Raw genomic sequence first — 19,899 nt, forward strand, 5'->3', positions numbered from 1 at the left:
AATACATGCTGTTGAGAACGATGAAAACACAAAAGGCCCAGCAAATCAAAAGACTGTTTGAATATACAATTACGAAACCTAGCCTAACGGGGCTCATCAGTCACTCCCAGAAACACACGACGTAGTAATAAATATTTACATTTCACAAGCTTAGATATCCGTTAATTTATATTGAAATATATACAATCCGTCAAATTAAATGTCATGAAGAACCTATCATTATTAAATCTCATTGTTTAAATGACAACGGAAACATTTACTTATACAAAAAATATGAGCCGCGACATGAGAAAACCAACATAGTGCGTCTGTAGTCTGGTCAGGATCTATGCTGTTCGCTTTCAACGCCAATTGCAGTTAGAGTAACTATTAGCGAACAGTAAGAATCATGAGCAGAGTGCACCGATGCGCAGGTTGATCTGGATTCATGCTGGTCGCAAACGCACTATTTTGGTTTTCTCATGGTGCGGCTCAATTATGTTTTAACTAATACGTATTTCCTTTCCTACATGGTAAAAAGCTACATATGATGAGATGTAATCCGATTGTCGGTAAAATACAATGTGATGAGGTCACTACTAGTATAATTATGCGTCTATCTGGGTCTGGTGTCTAAATGCTACATGTATTTCGATTTTTCAAAGTTCGACGCCCAGAATTGTCGAAGTTGGACAAGATATGATAGGAAAACTATAGTTATGATTTTAAACTTTCAAAAGCACATGTGGCTATATTGTCAAATGGTACGGTCGTTAAATTCTAGTATATGTGACAGGCAATTTAACGGTGAATAAAGTCTATGCAAAGATCGCCTTTTACAATTCAAATTCTGCTATCACAGTTTTAAATGAAATTAAAGATAAAATACTTTTACCGATATTTTCTCTCAAACGAGTCCAATTTTGAGACACGTAAGTTCTATATATATACGCGTGATGTGTAAAATATTCATGCCATGAATATACTACCACTTTAGATTTCCTACTGTTTGCCGGGTTGTAGTGATGAATATAGCCAGTCTATCCCTCTGATCCGTGACATTCCGTGCAAAGCATGGCTGCAAATTATCTAGATACATGTACACTGCTGACTAGTGTACAAAACACACTACAACTAATGCGGTCTCAATCAAAGCGAGTCTGCAATATTCACTATTAGCCTTGTCATCAGAGCTTCCGAGGGATCTACTTTTCAGATTTTGTTAACATATTATGCTATTATTAAGTTAATAAGTATATATCTATTTCAAGAATTTTACAAAAGCAGTTGATAATTTTAGGTTTTATTTATCAATAATATCCTTACATCTTTTAAGGTTTAGGAGTATACCACCAAAACACGGAAATTTTTGATAAACAAACAACATCGTTACCAATATTTTAACTGACCATTACATGTTCTGCCGTACTGTCCCGTACTTAAAATATTCTGAAAAAGTTGTCCCCCTTTGAAAATGAATGCCATTTGTAAAGAAATAAAAATAAACAATTGCTGAAAACTGTGTTCCACCTAGTTATGTGGAATTTAAACACTCGCACGCTATTGCAAATGCATCAAAACAAACTTGTGTAACAGCTCTTTGAAAATGGTGAGTTTTTAAAGGCGTTTGACTGTCCGGAAGATGGACCCCTTTAGGCAGTCCTTTTCCGGAACTGTTACACATGTTCGTTTTGATGCATTTGAAATAGCGTGCGAGTGTTAAAATTTCACATAACTAGGTGGAACACAGTTTTCAGCAATTGTTTATTTTTATGCTTTTACAAATGGCATTCATTTTCAAAGGGGGACAACTTTTTCAGAATATTTTAAGTACGGGACAGTACGGCAGAACATGTAATGGTCAGTTATAAGATCGGTAACGATGTTGTTCGTTTATAGAATATTTCTGTATTTTAGTGATATACTCCTAAACCTTAACGATGTTTCAGCAAATAACTTCTTATTTACCCTACAGTATGTTCTTTGATTTTTATGCCTCGAAGGTGGGCATATTAAAATCGCATTGTCCATCCGTCCGTCCGACCGTAATGTAAATTCTTGTCCGGGCTGTAACTCTAGCTGCCATCCATGAGGGAATTTTGAAATAGTTTGGCATAAACATTAACCTTAATGAGACGACGTTTCGTATGTAATACCCAGACCCCTAGCTACAAGGTCAATTTCACACTTAGAAGTCAAACGTTAATAGGGTCTGTTTCGTGTCCGGTTCGTAACTTTGCCATTCATCAAGAGGTTTTGAAATTACTTAGCATAAATGTTTATCTTAATGAGACGACGTGTCACGGGCAAGACCCAAACCCCTAGCTCCAAGGTCAAGGTCAGACTTAGAGTTCAAATGTTAAATTGGTCCATATTTCTGCCATCAGTGAAGGGATTTTGGAATACCTCAGCATAAATGGTAACCATAATCATACGACGTGTCATGTGCATGACCCAGATCCCTTGCTCCAAGGTCAAGGTCATACTTAGAAGTCAAAGGTTAATAGAACATTTTTCGTGTCCGGTATATAACTCTGTTATCCATGAAAGGATTTTGAAACAACTTGGCAAAAATGTTTACCATAATGAGGCAATGTGTTACGCTCAAGACCACTAGCTCCAAGATCAAGTTTACACTTAGAAGTCAAGTTTAATAGGGTTTGTTTCATGTCCGGTTCGTAACTCTGTCATTCACCAAGGAATTTCGAAATTACTTGGCATAAATATTCCCCATAACGAAAAAGCGTGTCAAGCATAACAAAAAGACCACTAGCTCTAAGGTCAAGGTCACAATTAGAGGTTGACAGTTTACATGATGTGTTTCTTGTCCGTTCCATAACTCTTCCATCGATTAAGAGATTTTAAAATTACATGGCATAAACGTTCCCTATTGAAATGACGTGTCAAGCACCAGCCCAAGACCCCTAGCTTCAAGGTCAAAGTCACAGACTTAACATTGTATCTTTCTTGTGCGGTCAATAACTCTGCCATTCATCAGAAATTATTTGTCACAATACCTCCCTATGATGAGCTGGTGTGTCATGCTCAAAACCCAGACCCTAGCTCAAGGTCAAAGTTACCTTCGGAGAACTTGTTTAATCTGGTCGCAAAATGAGTCATACCTAAACTATTCTGGCATATTTTGCACAGACAACTGTAGCTTTTTTGGGCACATATCGGGCGTTTGTCACTAATAGTGTCAGCTCTTATTTGAGCTTCAATTCTAAATACTTAGTACATTTTGAGAATTATATATACTTGTATGTTTCCCTATAAAATGTCAAGGTCAGTAGTGGTTATTGTTAAGTTACCTTAAAGACACACCACAAATAACTGTAATCTTTTGTATTTCCATAATGGTAATTATACATTTTTATATGAAGAAATGAGAAATAACAAGTATCTATTTACAATTTGACAGTAACAGATATAGTGCTAAGACAATGTATTTAATGTCTAAATATATTATTCAATTAATGTAGTAGTATGCACGATTATTTACACCAAGTTCATTTGAGAGGAAAAAGTAGACCACTAGGTATTGGTGGGTCTTTAACACTTCTAATTTCTTGAATACCGATGGATAAAAATAAATGCTATAGCCTATAATTAACGGTTAATGCGAACACGATAATGTTACACACCGATAGCCACACGAGAACTACATGCAGGTATAGACTTGACACAGTTCGTTACAGCGAAAATGTAAAGTGGTAATATTGGACTGGGAATTCATGGCATGAAAACAAAGGATTGTCATCGATTGAAATTTCGTTGGAAAAGTCTTCCATATCAAAAATTATAAATTTTTCATAGAAATCCGTCAAATTATTACTGCATACAGAAACCATGTAGTATGTGATGTCATGAACATTTTAGTCAAACGGAAAAAATAGATGTAAAAATAAGCTGTTAGTCTAACTCGTCGCCCTAAGTCAATGCTGACTTCTGCTTTATTGCAATAATGTGCACGTGTGATTTCTAAACTAGGAATTGTAGTATCCATCCATCATGTGACTATCCCCGTAGTCAAGTGGTTAGTCGCTAACTTGAAATCACTGTAATCTCTGATTTGGTCAATTGGGTGGGTGGGGAGGGCACGGGTTTGAGCCTTGCTACCGATCACATCTCTTTATCTGAGACATTTGGACGTTTCTTGCAGGGGTTCTTCCCATGTACCACGGCTATATTTCAGTTAATTCGAGCCAATATTTGGTAGAATCTCAAACTCACAGAACTGTTTATTACCTTTATAGCTTGAGTAACGTATTTAAACAGGGAGTTTATGTTTAAATTAAATATTTTACATTTTTGACATGAAAAGTGATGCCAATCGGGCTATGATTTACTATTGTAAACTTAGATCTGTGACCAAGTGGTAAAAACACATGTGTAATTTTACATGTATAAACTTTATGCGCTGACTTAATTTGCATTTTGTAGTGAGGCTATAATGGATTAATGATTTTTATCATCGCTGACAGAAAAATTAAGTACTTTTAGATAATCATGATAATGCGACACTAATCGGGACAGTTTTACGTAATTGTAATCAGTCACAGGTTGTAAAAAATGTTTGATTTGAAACTGATTCTGAGATACGACTTAAACTGTAGTAAATGACGGTTACAAAATTAGCCACTCACGATAAGAAAACCGATATCAGTCAGTGACTACAAGTGTATGACGGCGAGCTATTCTGAAATTGGCAGTAATCAAAGAGGATTGTATTATGCGGTTTCAAATTATCGCAATTTCATTAAACAAGATCTATTACCGATATTTTCAAAAAATGCATTGCCCCAAATGTTTTCAGTGCATTTTCGTTTTAGAAATGTAATCGTAAGATTTTTCATGCTGTTAAGACAGAATGTGTAACTAGTATATGAAACCTTAAAATGTACAATACTGTCGGATTATTTCAAACCCTAAGTTAATTAACAACATGTATGTGTTTCATTAAAGTATCTAATTAGCTTGTTTAATTGCTGACAATACAACTAAGATTTACAGGATAGCGATAATAACATAACCTCAAGATACACAGACAGATTGTATGATGTACTTAAAGCCGTCAAATATTTTCTAGAGTCAAAATCAAATATCAGCCACGTTCGGAAAATGGAACAGACACAGGAATACAACTATTGGAGAGACTTTAGACGATCTGTGTAACGGACGTCGCAAAATATCGGACATTGAGACGATTAAGGCGGTTAAAAAAGACGGAAAATGGTATACCATTGACAATCACCGACTCTGGGTATTCCATCATGGAGGCCGCTGGAAAGTGTACGGAAATTCCGGTTGAAGAAGTGCAATACTGCCCCTTAACTCATGGTAGGAAATTTTCTAGTACAAATGGTGGAAAATTTGTCACTATCATAAGAGGCAGGAGTCCAGGAGGCACGTGGTATAAACGTTTAAAGCCAGTCACACCTGTTGAGCAAAAGGAAGATAAACCTACACATTCACAAAGTGTATCTATCAAGAATACCAAAAGCAATTCAGAAAAAGATAAACCACCAAGTGCATTCAGTGTCAGTAGGCCTATACAGGACATCATAAATACAAAAGGTACAATGAGCCAGACAGCTGTAACTGGACTTTCAACGCCGTGTGCTATTGCCTGTAAGGCTGCTGCTGCAACTGAATGTGAGATTTCAGCACCATCTGATAAAACCGTCGTTACTTCTAGTAGAACGTCAGTATTTAATGATATTTCTCGCGTAAATAGGGGTGATTTTATTAGAAGAATGAGGCATATTTGGTCTGGAAAACCGCTTCGATTAATAGACGGGGCTGTCAGAAAATCAATCCGTTTATTAGACAATTCGAAGTACAAATTCCTGAATGAAAAATGTTACCAAAACCTTCGATATAGACCTTATAGCCGTTTTGTCGCCAATCGCCATATGAGACATTCCAGATACACTCAACAATTTGAAGAGCGGCATAGAATTAAGTACGGTAAATGGATACGCTTCATTGAAGAAGAAACCGACATTGAAGATTCTGATTCGTCTGAGAATGATTGGCTAGATGATGACATCGATGACTGGCTAGATGATGACATCGATGACTGGCTAGATGATAACATCGCCATGTTCGTTGATGAACGTGAAATTACTGGAGGCAACGAGGATGAGAATAGTGGAAGTGACGATAACAAAGATTCTAAAGAAATAGATTATGACGACGACCCTTGGAGTGATGACACATATGATGATACAAGTTCGGAACCCGAATATGATGAATTAGACGTTTGGGAATCTGACTCTGATGCACATAAAATGTATCTTCCGTTTCCCGATAGCGAAACAAGTGATTTTGAAGATGATTTTCTTATTGCAAAAGAACTTGAAAACATAGAAAAGAAAGAGGAATTACGTTTTAAAAACATCAAAAACTCTAACTATATATCAAATGGCAGTAAGACCTCGGCTACAGATTCTAAATTATCGGGCGTATCTCAAGATCTATCTAAAATTACCGAGTCAAATGATAGGGCGTGTTTCAAAGCGATGCACTGTGGCACTCAAAGCGAGGTTCGTAATTGTATCCCCAGTTTGATTGATAATCTACCATCAAAGGGTCTAACAAGTGATTTAGCTGGTCTCAAACATTCTTCTTCTGTATATCAAAGCACTGAATCGCCTGTCTCAATCGGATGCACATCCAGTGCTAAACCAGACAGTTTAGATAGTATAGCAGCTACAACAGAAACTTTAAATTCTGTAGATTCCCTGTGTTCCTCCTCATTTTCTGAGACATCTGAAGCAAAACTTACTTCTCAATCCGATACAGTGAATTCGATATCAAATTCAGATTCAAGTTACTCTGTTCCAGTTGTTGCTGTTGCTCCAACAATGACAAAAGTGTCGTTAGTGGATACCATAACAACCTCAGTGTCAACTCCTGCAGTTGCACCTATAAATTGGCCGTGTGCCAAAAGTGAATGTATTTCTGAAGAAAGTAGTATCGACACAGATTTGAGTGACACTGAAGAAGATGAAGATAGTGAGGATTGTTACTTCTCACTTCATTACGCATTTGATGATAGATTTGATAAGAGACGACGTGCAAGAGAAATCGCCATTAAGAAATATGGGTACGATTGGTTCAGTTCCGATTCCGATTAGGCAAAGTCGACATAAGCTAACATGCTAACCGGCAACCTTTTAATATCATCATTTTATATTGACTCAAAGACAGATATGAATATTTGAACAAATGAGCCGTGCCATGGGAAAACCAACATAGTAGCTTTGCGACCAGCATGGATCCAGACCAGCCTGCGCATCCGCGCAGTCTGATCAGGATCCATGCTGTTCGCTTTTAAAGCCTATTGAAATTGGAGAAACTGTTAGCGAACAGCATGGATCCTGACCAGACTGCGCGGATGCGCAGGCTGGTCTGGATCCATGCTGGTCGCAAATCTACTATGTTGGTTTTCTCATGGCACGGCTCAAATGATGATTGTTAGTATCAAACTTTGTCTATCTTTCAACAGTATGATAATGAATAAGACACTTTGTACTAGATCTAATAAATATTTAAAGTCAATTAATGTTGATATGAAAAACATAAAGCCATAACGTTGGGTTCCGCCAAAGATAGAGTGGTCAAATCTTTCACAATCACATGACACTCCCTTCTGCCGGTTCGAGACATTCTCGGGTCGTTATGTGATGAAGAGCTATCCATTCGGTCTACGGACGGTGGTTCGACCCAGGTGCCCATCGGCACGGATGGGCACCTGCACTCTTCCTCCGCCATTAAATGCAGAAAAGTTACTCTATTACTTAAACTATGTAGGTGTGACTTAAAATCCAATAACATGGTTGCCTTGAAATATAAAATTCCAATACGAGCATGTAACCAAATTCCTTACATGGACCTTAATTCACGGTATTAATAAGATAATATACTGAACAGCAAAAGAAACTATCCAGATGTATACCTGGGATATTTTTAAATAAAACACTTGAATTTATAAATTTTGCTTGTTTTCTTCATACCATATGATATTACACTTGTAGAACTTAACGTGCTAAAATTAAAGAATCGTTCAACCGTGAAGTCACTAGTCCCACAATAGCTGTTTTGCACGAAATTCACGTGCGCGAGTAATCAGCGATTTTCTTTGTGAAATTTTATTGTCGTTGGAAACATTGATGATCGACTCACTTGAAAAACAGCATAAAGTTAAAAGATATTGTTGGTTGCATGGCACGAGTGAATCAAATTCAGCGCAAGCGCACAATCTGGATGTTACAATGTATCAGACGCGAAGAAGATATAGCCAGAATTTCGTGCTAAACGGCTACTGTGGGACTACTAACTTCACGGTTGATTGATTTTTTTAAAACGATTAATTCTTCAAGTGTAATGTGATATGAAAACAAGTCAAATTTATAAACTTACGTGTTTTATTAAAAAAAAACAGTTATACTGCTGGATAGTTTCTTTTGCTGTTCAGTATATTAATAAAAAAAAATTGAAATACCTTTGACGGTTTTAAAGATTATTGATTTGTCTTGAATTAAAGGCAATAATAGTTTTGTTGCATGTTGTATACAATTTTGATATTGCATTTCCATTCAACTTACTTACCTATGTAGACTTAAGATATTTGAGCCGCACTATGAGAAAACCAACATAGTGCGTTTGCGACCTGCATGAATCCAGACCAGCCTGCGCATCCGCGCAGTCTGGTCAGGATCCATGCTATTCGCTAACGGATGCGCAGGCTGGTCTGGATCCATGCTGGTCGCAAATGCACTATGTTGGTTTTCTCATAGTGCGGCTCATTTAGGTTATGCATTTGGTGAAAGCAAGCATTTTTAAATACTGTCAATACAAGACTTAGTGATTCCCATCCTTAAGATGCTTTTAGATCGTCACTATTAATTTTGTATGTCAAATCTTTTATTTCTGATTGGATAAAGAAAAAAAAGACATATTAGGTAAGCTGATGCACTAAGTTATGAGTTGCCGAAAAACAGATTTCGTAATTGAGTGACTAAGTCTACATTAATTGAATGAAATATCATAGAAAAAGTGTAGATATTTTATGTTATGTAAAGTTAGCGTTCCGTAACTTAAATGATACTTTTTATTCTGATGATGCAAGGCTATGTGCTATATCGGTTTCTTTTCAAAGACAATAAAACTGCTGGAAGAGGAAAACAAATATTTGAACAGTAAGCAGAATTGATTCGATGAGAAAAATAAAAATAGATAAATGTGGCCATTAACGCATTAACGGAGGTCAAATGGTAATAATAGAAATTTTACATGTATCATTTGGTTATAAGCAGCTTTAAACTGTGTCGGGTGTGGGCATGGGGTGGGGGTCGGGAGAGAGAAGCTGCTTGATATGACCCATCCTGTCCCGAGAAATATATTTATTCATTTTCCGAAAATGCTTTTTTCTATGGAAATAATGGGAAACAGAGATAAAGCATATGTCGGATCTACCTACGCAGGTTGAGGTACCGCACATCAGCGGCCTTTTCTGTTCTCACCAGGCATACGGGTTTATTCAGTACCACTCACAATTACTACTGGTGGAGTGTGTGAATTCATTTAATACATAGGTTATCAAACTGAACAAACAACAATGGTTACACCAGGAGTAAAACAAATTCCAAACAATAAAGTCCCTCCCAAACAGGGATATAAGGTGTGCAGAACAAAACAAAAGCACAAGTTTAGTTTGTGAAGGTTTAATTCTTAGTTCTACACTAATATCACAGCTGCTACACACTTCGATCAAATTTTCTTTATCGCAATAATTAATATATTTTGAATTCTCTATAGAATATGTGTCTTTTCTGGAATTGATTTTTTTTATAATAACTCTACACCACTAAAATGGTATCTATAGCTGTAAATAAATACGCCTAAACTTGAGAAACGCTAACTTTTCTCGCCATTGATTCGTTGCCCCTAGCAACCAGTAATGTCAATGTATCCCCTGCATCTTTGATAGCGTTCATCGTGCTGTAAAATAAAAACACGTCCCACATGTAAAGTATGCTGAATTGACGAACAGAAAGATAAATCAGTTTCAAATATGAGCCGCGCCATGAGAAAACCAACATAGTGTGTTTGCGACCAGCATGGATCCAGACCAGCCTGCGCATCCGCACAGTCTGGTCAGGATCCATGCTGTTTGCTTTCAAACCCTATTGCAATTAGAAAAGCCGTTAGCGAACAGCATGGATCCTGGTCGCAAATGCACTATGTTGGTTTTCTCATGGTGCGGCTCATATAATGAAATTACATACAGTGAATAATCCTTCACAAATTCTTCCCTTATCACAAAAAATAAAAAAGAAGCAGGGTGTTTAAAGATAACTTCACACAATTCTTTTTGTCATGATGTAAACAAACATGTACTTCAGTGCTGTACAATTTATTGGTCAAGTTTAGAAAAATCTTCAGGAATCGCACATGTACCAACTTCACTAAATAAGTTCCATAAAAACCGACAATCTGTGAAACAAAACCGCAAGATGATGTTTTACACTATCGTTCCAAAAAAAACTATTTCTTTGCAGTGAAATTAGAAGCAACACTTTTCTGGCATTTTTACATGCATGGACAGGAAGACTATATATCGTAAGACACCTGTTTCATTTAAAATAGTTCCAACAATTACTTTGTTCTGGTAAAGAGCCCAAATGTGTGTAAAAGCAAGAGTGTCAGCGACCCGTATGAGGCTGAACCAGAATGATCGGCTGGTACATTATTTATTGTATTATACAACTTTATTCCTAAACATTGGTTACTGACAGAATGGTCCAAAACCTATCACAGTAAGGCTTATACCTTTGGTAACTAGCACCTATAACGCTTTTACCGTCCACTGCCAGGACCCGGTCCCCAATTTGTAAACATCCGTTCAGGGCGGCTGGACTATTTGGTAGAATTTTACGTATGTAGATTCCGGCAAGACGGAGCGGCGTGTGCTGAAATAAATTGAAAGGTTGTATTGTACACCCTGTTGAGACGTTATACGAATTCTTTTATTTCTTAGGTCAAAAATGCTAATTTTGAGACTAGACGAAGAACGAAGATGTCATAACTCTGTGACAATTATCAACTATGTATACGAAGTAATCTCCCTTCATACACTCACCAAGCCATCGATAAGTCCTAGGCCAAGTCCAGTGTCGCCTCTTTTTAAGTACACTGTAAAAAGTGGACAAGGAGACATTCTCTTCTTCTCGTCAGATCCAAGTACCTCTGAAACTTGTTCATCTATAAATTTATAAAAAGAGATACTGAGAGTTGGTCGGTATATATCAACATATTTAACAGTGGACTAAAACGGAAACGTCTTCCCTTAAAATTGTAACATGTGTAAGGTGGAAAAATGCCTTTGGCCAAACAAAATAGAAATTAGAACCCTAAATATTCTTTGATTTACCGACTGAAAAATTATTATAATGACTTATGTTTCAACGTGAATATTCTCTTTTCGATTAAAATTTACATGACAGAAGAATAACAGTTTCTGTTGACCGATATAGATACACATGTCGAGGGCTGAGCGCGAAACTGTTGTATCTTGTTCTTTATTTATATACAGTTACAACAGTTTCGCGCTCAGCCCACGATGTGTACATGCACATGATGTATATCAAGAACCTAACCAGTTGGATTACGGAAGATAGGTGGTTCTATCCGTGTACCGGCCTGTGTCTGATATAAATGCTCGGAGTCGACCATAAAAACATACTCCACTAGCAAAGCTGGAGTGACGCCGTAATACGTGAACTATGTCGGTGTGACGTAAAACGCAACATTTTTTTAAAAAGTTTTCAAAATAGTCACAGGTATGTCTTGCTTAATGAAACCCGATAAAAATACTTACAAGATACAGTTCTCGGACTATTTTCTGACGAAGGAGCAACATTCAGTGAGCTACCATGTCTCTTCAGCGCAGCCAATGTACTCTCGTTGACCTCTGTGAAAAGTTCACCCGGAAATGCTTCACTGGTTTCCGGTTCAAATATGTCGTCTGCACCGTCATCATCAATTCCTGTATTTGCCCTTTTCAAATGGTTTGCATTGCTTATAAACAGGTCGTCTCTTGTAAGTTCAATAGAAGACCTGCGAGATTCGGGTTCAAAGCTAACAGATGTCATTTTCTGTGCATTAGTTCGGAGTTTGAGCTGAGGATTAACTGAGGTAGGTAAAGGTTTGAAAGACATTTTGTTGGGCAATGGTTGTGCATTAATATCACTTAGGTAATCCTTATATAAATTGTCTATGTTGTTTTCACTATGGAAAACTTCGTCACTTGAAACGCTATCCGTTACAAGAGACTTGTGTCTCCTTATGCCGTTGCGAGGTACTCGAGTTTTCACCTCTGGCTTAACTTCTTGTGTCTTTTCTTTTGTCAAAGTGTCTTCTTCTGCCTCGCTTATACTTGCACTTTTGCTGTGATATGTGTCAGAAGTGTACCCGCGTTCTATGGCTTCTTCAAACGAAGCACTTGGTCTGTGTTTCAACAAACGTAGAGGTAAATCGTCAACACTAAAACTATGAGCTTGACTTATTCGGCTTTGTAACTGTTTCAGCTTATTCCTTTCCTTAATTTGGAGAGACTTTGGTAAAGTTCTGGCTGAACAGTCTGCTACATTACCGGAAGGTACACTTTTTTGGTATCTTTGCACTAACTGTTTCCCTTTCTGTTCCGTTTTACATGCCACCTGAGCGTTATTCTGAGCTCTTCTTTCAGATGACTTCGCACGAACTGTATTCGTTTCCCTTGGATCTTTACTATGTTCGTTTGATTCCGGCTGTTCTCGATGTTCTTCTTTCATCAGATCAGACGCCAAAGTACCGGATGTTGCAAGTTCGTCTGCTGGTACATTTGCACAGTTACAAACACCCGTGCCTGGTTTAGGAACTTTGAAAGACCAGGGATTTGTGTTACACTTTTTGACAGGTATTCTGCTCTTTTGTTTTTGTAATAACATCATCAGAGAAGATTCCGGATGACTTGCCCGGCGTTCACTTGTCTCGTTTTCGTCTGCCATTTCTTTATTCTCTTGTTCAAAGAAAGGCTCGGCAAAGTCACTTTTTGTCGTCGCACTGCAAGAACCACGCGGGGTGTTACTTATACTAAATCCACTGTCACTGTCGTCTGAAAAGTATAAATTAGCCAATATCTCGTTGATCTAGGATATTAAAAGGTCTCAAGTGAAAAGTCGCTTTGACGTAAGATTATGAAAGTCACAGGCTTGAAAAATATTTTGAATGATTTCATCTTGGTGTATAGAAAGTCTGTTGCACACATCTTAACACAAATACAGAGCTAAAGATCTAAGACTTTTGAATTAAAGATGAAACGGTAAAAGAAAACTCCCTACACCAAAGACGCATTCTAGGTTTGTATATTCATGGTCAAAAATAATAAAAATGACATTTTTTGTCATTTATTTCACCTATCTTCCTAATATTCATTACGGTTTTGTTTTCGGGATATGATTTATATATAATTATCTTCATAACCTTACCTTCAGTAACACCGTAGAGTGACTTCAGGCGTCGCAGATGATTCCAGAAGGAAGTGTCTTCTGGTGACCGAATCAGGTCAACCACTCCACAGTTGTCAGGTAGTGCAAATGGAGGATGGTTGGACAACGGAAGTTGCTGAATATCTAAAGAAATGAACATAACATGTAGCCTCTACATTTTAACAGAACTTGCTTACGAGCTACATTACTCAGGAAAAGCTTTTGTTGAAACAGGTAAAAAGTCAAAACTGTTATGACAGAAATAATGTAACTTATACTGTAAAGAGTTACAGGTTTCTATATTTCGGGCGATGCATATTACCTTCTTCACGGATCTGTTCCATCTCTTCCTGGGACGGTGTCCAGATAACAGGTGTGGCTTTCCCATTCATCTGGTAGTGTGACAGTATATGGTGTAGCTGACCGGGGCTCAAAGGCTGGTAGTGGGTCTTCATCATTGGCCACTGGTACTGAAACAGTTAAGATGTGACATTGGATGTCTCGACCTTAGTTGATTGATTAACTGTTTTCAGGATCGTAAATAAATCTAGAACTTGTATAACATTAGTCTTCAGGGGTTCACCCCTAATTTTCTATTGACTTTATAGGAGAAGTTTTATTAGTGTTGAACTGTTGATATCATACCTAAAATATGATAAAAATTAACCTTACATTCACAACCCACACTTTTATGATCTTTACACAAACTACTTTTTCAATATAAACTGAATACTCATTTATAAACATTCCGAAAACTATTGCTTATGTAACATGCTGAAAATACTTCAGGCCTGACCGGGAATCGAACTTGGGACCTCTCACACTTAAAGTGGACACTCTACCACGTCGCTATAAAAGCTAGCTCAATAGCAAGGAAGTATATTCTACCCTACTACACGTTTTTTTTACAGTCATATTTCAAATAGCTCAAATCTACATATAAAACTCAGATATCTAATCTTACGTACGGTGCCCCTAAAGTGACATGTTACACACTTTTTTTCCAATTAGGTAATGTGAGACTTTTTTTATTTCGTTTAAACGAAATGATTTCGTTTAAACGAAATAAGTTATTTCGTTTAAACGAAATAAGTTATTTCGTTTAAACGAAATGATTATTTCGTTTAAACGAAATGAAAAAAGTCTCACATTACCTAATTGGAAAAAATGTGTGTAACATGTCACTTTAGGGGCACCGTACTTACGTTATTGTACGTTGATATAACTGATAAAATTCAAGAAACAACAGAGATGGCGATATGAACGTTCGGAATTTAACTTTGATCACTGGTTGGAATGTGCAACGCACAATCTTAATTTTGGTGCATTTGCTGTTATACTGCGCATGCCCGTTTTCCAAGTTGTGAGACGTCAATTCACTATGGCAATTTGTTTAACCATAACGTGCTTGTGGCAAGTGAGTCTGCCTTTGCGACCAGTTGGTCTGCAATGTTCGCTATTCAGTCAGTAAATTTTCCTTGAACACCTGACTGCACTGTGCGCTATTCAGTCAGTAAATTTTCCTTGAACACCTGGCTGCAATGTTCGCTATTCAGTCAGTAAATTTTCCTTGAACACCTGACTGCACTGTGCGCTATTCAGTCAGTAAATTTTCCTTGAACACCTCTTCGATTAGTTATTAATGGTACTGCCCAAATTGAATGATGGACCAGTCTATTTTAGAAATTTAGCAGGCTAAAGGTTAAAATATACCTTGACTAGAGTATTTTTGGATGTAGCTAGAAGCTCCGACATGGCCAGCAGACGCTCAAACATCTGACTGAACTCGTCCTCGAGACCATTCTGAGTGGCCCAGTCTTCCAGCTGACTTAGATTGGCTCGAACTCTCACACCACATTGCCAGTTGTAATACCGTACACCGGACTCTGTCGAAAAAAAATACAGTACCGTTTGAGTGTTACTGGAAAATATGTAATTAATAACATAAATTAGCGACACTTTTTTATTTCGGGCACAAACAAAATACATGTGTAGTATCATAGTATGCGGTGTGTGTTAGTATTGAATATCAGATATTTTTAACAAATGACATTCTCAACTGGAAAGAGATATTTTTTCTCAAATTCCTGACAAAAGTTCGCAACGCAGAATCCGGCAAATTTAAAATGTTTATTGATAAAACAGTAACAACATTAATGGTATTTCCTGCCCCAGTCACATTTAAATTCCTAATCCGAGGAAAACATCGCTAAATTTTCCATCTCCAAAGACCTTTGTTATGTTCCAAAAAAGTCTTAGAAAAAAAAAAAATTATGCATTTAACTGTATACAACAAACTTTGCATTACGGAAAACTTAATATTACGGCACAATGAATATAGGTTATTAGCAGTGTATTGAGAAATATGCATGAGCTCTGCAGCGGAAATATTACGCGACTTCAGGAGTGCAATAACACTTCCTTAACTAAAGAACGAGTGCATATTTCTCGTTGCAGAGCTAATAACCTTTTTATTACATATATATCTACACATAACAATATATTATAACAGTAAGATTACTGAAGGAATTACCATCAACAATAAGTTTATTAAATATATTCGTGTTGGTGAAGAAAAACAGGTAGGTGAATAGTTGTCGCGTGATTCCCTCGTGCAACATCACAGAATGCGTCACTTCCGCTAATCTTTCAAACATACGGATCACATCTTCCATTGAACACTGCTCCGAGTTTGCGTCACTGAATGGGTTGCTGTCTAGGAGCGCTGGTAGTACTGGGTGCAACGCCTTAAATGTTACAAACTTAATATTAATTGCAATCAATGAGCATTTCAAAAGTGAGTCATTGGAAATATGAGACCAAAATGGTCTTGGAATTGCAGCAGACGACTTGCATAAATTTATATTAGAATAAAGTGGATTGGTAACATGGCAAAATATTGACAATACATTTATAAAACGTTTCGTTCTAAAATTTGACCTCATTTTTATATTCTAATACCAGATTGGTCTTCTAAGTGCGGGTTATTTCCAAATAGAATTATATTGTTAGCGCACCATCGATCAACAGTTTCAAGAACAGACTCGATATCTACATGGGAATTGCAATGTATACCACCAATCCGGAACAGAAAAGGGTTCAAATTCATGAGGGGGTTATAGAAGACTGATGCCTTCCGACCCTAACAACAGATGTAAGATGTAGAATATATATACCTTCGTGATTGTATAGACACACTGCTGAAAACAGAACATGATGATTTCTTCCAACCCCGTTACTAGCTGACCTAGAGCATGTTTAGCGTTCTCTTCTTTTCTGGACGCTTTGTCATCACGCCCTCTAACGGAGCCTCGATCTGACAGCGGAAGTTCTGGAAGCTGGAAAGTATGCTTGAGGAAGAGTAGAAGTTGAACACAGTTTGAAATCCACAGCAGCAGTCTTTCTAGCTTCCGGTCTCTATCTGACGGCGGCAGAGATGCATCTAGTAAAGTACTGAAAGAAATATGTATAGATCTAATTTTTGACTCACTTATTTAGTGACAAGACCACGTCATTCTAAAAGTCTGCATAAGGTTTTGGTACTTCAAAGATATTTTGATGTTATGGTATATCCTACATGACCGTGAGGATGTCCATCGGTGTAGTATCATCAAAAAGGGATAAACTATTCTACCGACGAAGAACCTCGCTGGAACAATTAACATTAATTAAGGCTTATATATTGAAAATTTTTTTTATCAAATATGCAAATGATTTAAGAAAACTGCTTCTATTCCTGCGTTGAGATATTCAAATTAATTTAAATTTCAAGGTTCTATTAACAAAGGCGAACAAGGGAAGGGGATATAGTTTGTATTCATAGGTTTATATGCACCTCTAAATTGAGCAACGAAAAATAAACAATGAACGGCAGAGACAATGTGACAATATCATGACACATTTTTTGACAATGCAGCTTCTTCCTTGCTTAAAGTTTGCGTGTCTTCTTGCGTAAAATTACAGTTTAATGTCCCATATAACCTTATGTGAGATTTAAATCGTCGCTGATTAGCTCGCTAAGTATTTTCCCAGGCCATTAGTAACCATCAAAGCAAATCTTGAAATCAACGGGGATAAGATTGAAATCTTACACATTTCTCACCAACCAACAAAAACTGACACGCATACATGATAGATATGTCCCATGCAGCATGTTAAGAGTTTGAGTTTGAGTTTAAAAGGGGCAATTAGAGGTGGGGTGGGAGGTGAGGCGGGGAGTGTTCTGATATTTTATATTTTTTGCTTCTACGCGAAAAGTAGCTTTTTCTTCTTCTAATTCTTCTTGGCGTTCACCATCGATTTTCTTGTAATTAATGGCACGCCGCGTTATAAGTTATTTTCTATATAACAAGTCGCCAGGTTAAATTATACTTCTTTTCTTCTGCATGCTATTTGTTTATGTAATGAAGACAGCTAATAAACTGAAGTTCTCAATTATAAATAGATATTCGTACTGTTCTGTTCTGTTCAAAATATTTAAAAAAAAAAATGTTTAAATGTTAACCTTATCTTTGAGACGCAACAGTTTTGATGTTTTTTTTATTATTTATTTCTGTTTCATCAAGTTTTTTATTTGTAACTCGTCTCCACAAAAAAAGGAGGATGAAAGAGTAGCATTTACATCAGTTCATTCGTCAAGTTGTAATGGTTTTGTCCTAGACCAAATGTACGAACCCTACATGGTAGTCCTTATATAGTGGCCTTTATTCAGCAAGACGAATGTGCGCACGTGATTTTAATTAAGACTCGAAGACCTTCGGAACTTTATAACCCTATACATACCATTCGTGACTCCAAAACATTATCTACAATACTTCCAGTGATTTTTATAATATTTTATCTTATATCTGAATATATTCTAGATATACTGTTACAGCGCGGCATTATTCTTCATGTACATGGAAGAATAACATTAATTTGAATTAAGCAAATAAATATCGACTTCTCAATCTTATAACATGTAACAGCAAATTAAGAATTTGTATACGGCTATTGATTCTTCAATTAATTGTAACAATCCGCAGCGTTTGTTCAATTTTGCTTTGCCTAGGAGTGTCTTGCCTATACTTTATTGAAAAATCAGTATATTGTTATGATTCTATTACACAGCATTTCAATAAACATAACCATGTCAAGAAGTCTACGCTGATATTTTAGTGATAAATAAATTACTTAAGACCACATGCAAAGAGTTGTTGACTTTCGCCAGCAGTCGTACAATACAGACGAACAAAATGCACATAAATTCGGTTCCTTGATAAATAAATAAACTACCAGTAACAATTATGTATGAACTATTTCAAAAGCGGTACAGTGTAATTTCGTTTTAACTTTTGGACAAGTCAAAGGTTCTATTTGATATAGTTGGTATATAAATGCAAACGCTTCTATTCAAAGGTCTGTTTTATGGAAAATTTAAGAAATGATATGTGATCACAGTTTTGAAAAAGAGGTGTTGGGAAAATCCTTTTTCAAGATAGAATTTATGTTCTTCATTCTTATAGACTTTTGTTAAACAGATCCCGGACATTTTTGGTTATCATACCTTAGCTTTTCGTTACTTGTATGTAAATTATAATTAGTTGTTTCATTACATTACTGCTATTTCTACCCTATGTAAGTCACCACTTTAACCCTTACCCTGCCAAATTTCTATAATGAACGTGTCCATCTTCCAATTTGGACAGTACCATTAACTGTTGAAAGGGGTGCTTACCAAAAAGATATTGGCTTAATAGCGAACAGTGCAGACCATGATCAGACTGCACGAATATGCTGGCTGATCATGATCTACATTGGTCGCAAAGGCAAAAACCAATCGGTTGCTCCTAGCATGGAACAGACGTTGCGGTTTACTAAAAAGCTAGCAAATATAAGTCTAAAACCTCATCTAATAATATAAATGGTCGTTAATTTAAATCTGAACGCTAATATCTCCTAAGCAAAAGAAATGCTACATTTTTGCATGCTATTAGACCTAACATATCTTATCCAAGTAATCTGAGATTTTCAAAGCAAGGGCCAATTCAAAAGAGATATATTCTTGCTTCAGTCACTGTGGAACATTTGCAGTTAAGCAATACTATGTTGATAAAAGCACAACAAACTACAAGAAAACGATTCTATCCAAGGCAATAATTTGCAAACAGATAGTTTCTAGTACAGTCGCTAAGACAAGTCATTCAACATAGTTGTTAGAAATACTAACAAACTAACAATCGATTCTACAAAAGGCAATGCAAAAGCAATGATTTTCTGCTATACGTCACTTAGGTGAATATTCATTCACACTATTAGAGAACCAACAAAATACAGGCACCGACGCAGCGCCGCCCCGACGCGACGCGACACCGCCAGTGATACAACACATTTTTTCAAAATG

The 19,899-nt window shown here is 36.7% G+C and overlaps 1 protein-coding gene across 5 annotated transcripts in view; it reads right to left on the reverse strand.

The window, feature by feature from the left end:
* Positions 1–9,776: 9,776 nt before the first annotated feature.
* Positions 9,777–19,899, reverse strand: part of LOC123563060 (ras-associating and dilute domain-containing protein-like) — a 25,325-nt gene continuing 15,202 nt past the window's right edge. For all 5 annotated transcript variants that reach the window (XM_045355628.2, XM_053528453.1, XM_053528457.1 and 2 more), the window contains 9 exons: positions 16,694–16,970; positions 16,051–16,264; positions 15,231–15,403; positions 13,840–13,987; positions 13,518–13,661; positions 11,867–13,144; positions 11,129–11,250; positions 10,819–10,958; positions 9,777–9,987 (listed from right to left, as the gene is read on the reverse strand). In XM_045355628.2, coding sequence (XP_045211563.2) covers positions 9,888–9,987; positions 10,819–10,958; positions 11,129–11,250; positions 11,867–13,144; positions 13,518–13,661; positions 13,840–13,987; positions 15,231–15,403; positions 16,051–16,264; positions 16,694–16,970 — 2,596 coding nt within the window. In that variant the 3' untranslated portion in view covers positions 9,777–9,887. The remainder of the gene's footprint in view (positions 9,988–10,818; positions 10,959–11,128; positions 11,251–11,866; positions 13,145–13,517; positions 13,662–13,839; positions 13,988–15,230; positions 15,404–16,050; positions 16,265–16,693; positions 16,971–19,899) is intronic.

This window comes from Mercenaria mercenaria, chromosome 2, assembly GCF_021730395.1.
Source record: "Mercenaria mercenaria strain notata chromosome 2, MADL_Memer_1, whole genome shotgun sequence".
NCBI lineage: Eukaryota > Metazoa > Mollusca > Bivalvia > Venerida > Veneridae > Mercenaria > Mercenaria mercenaria.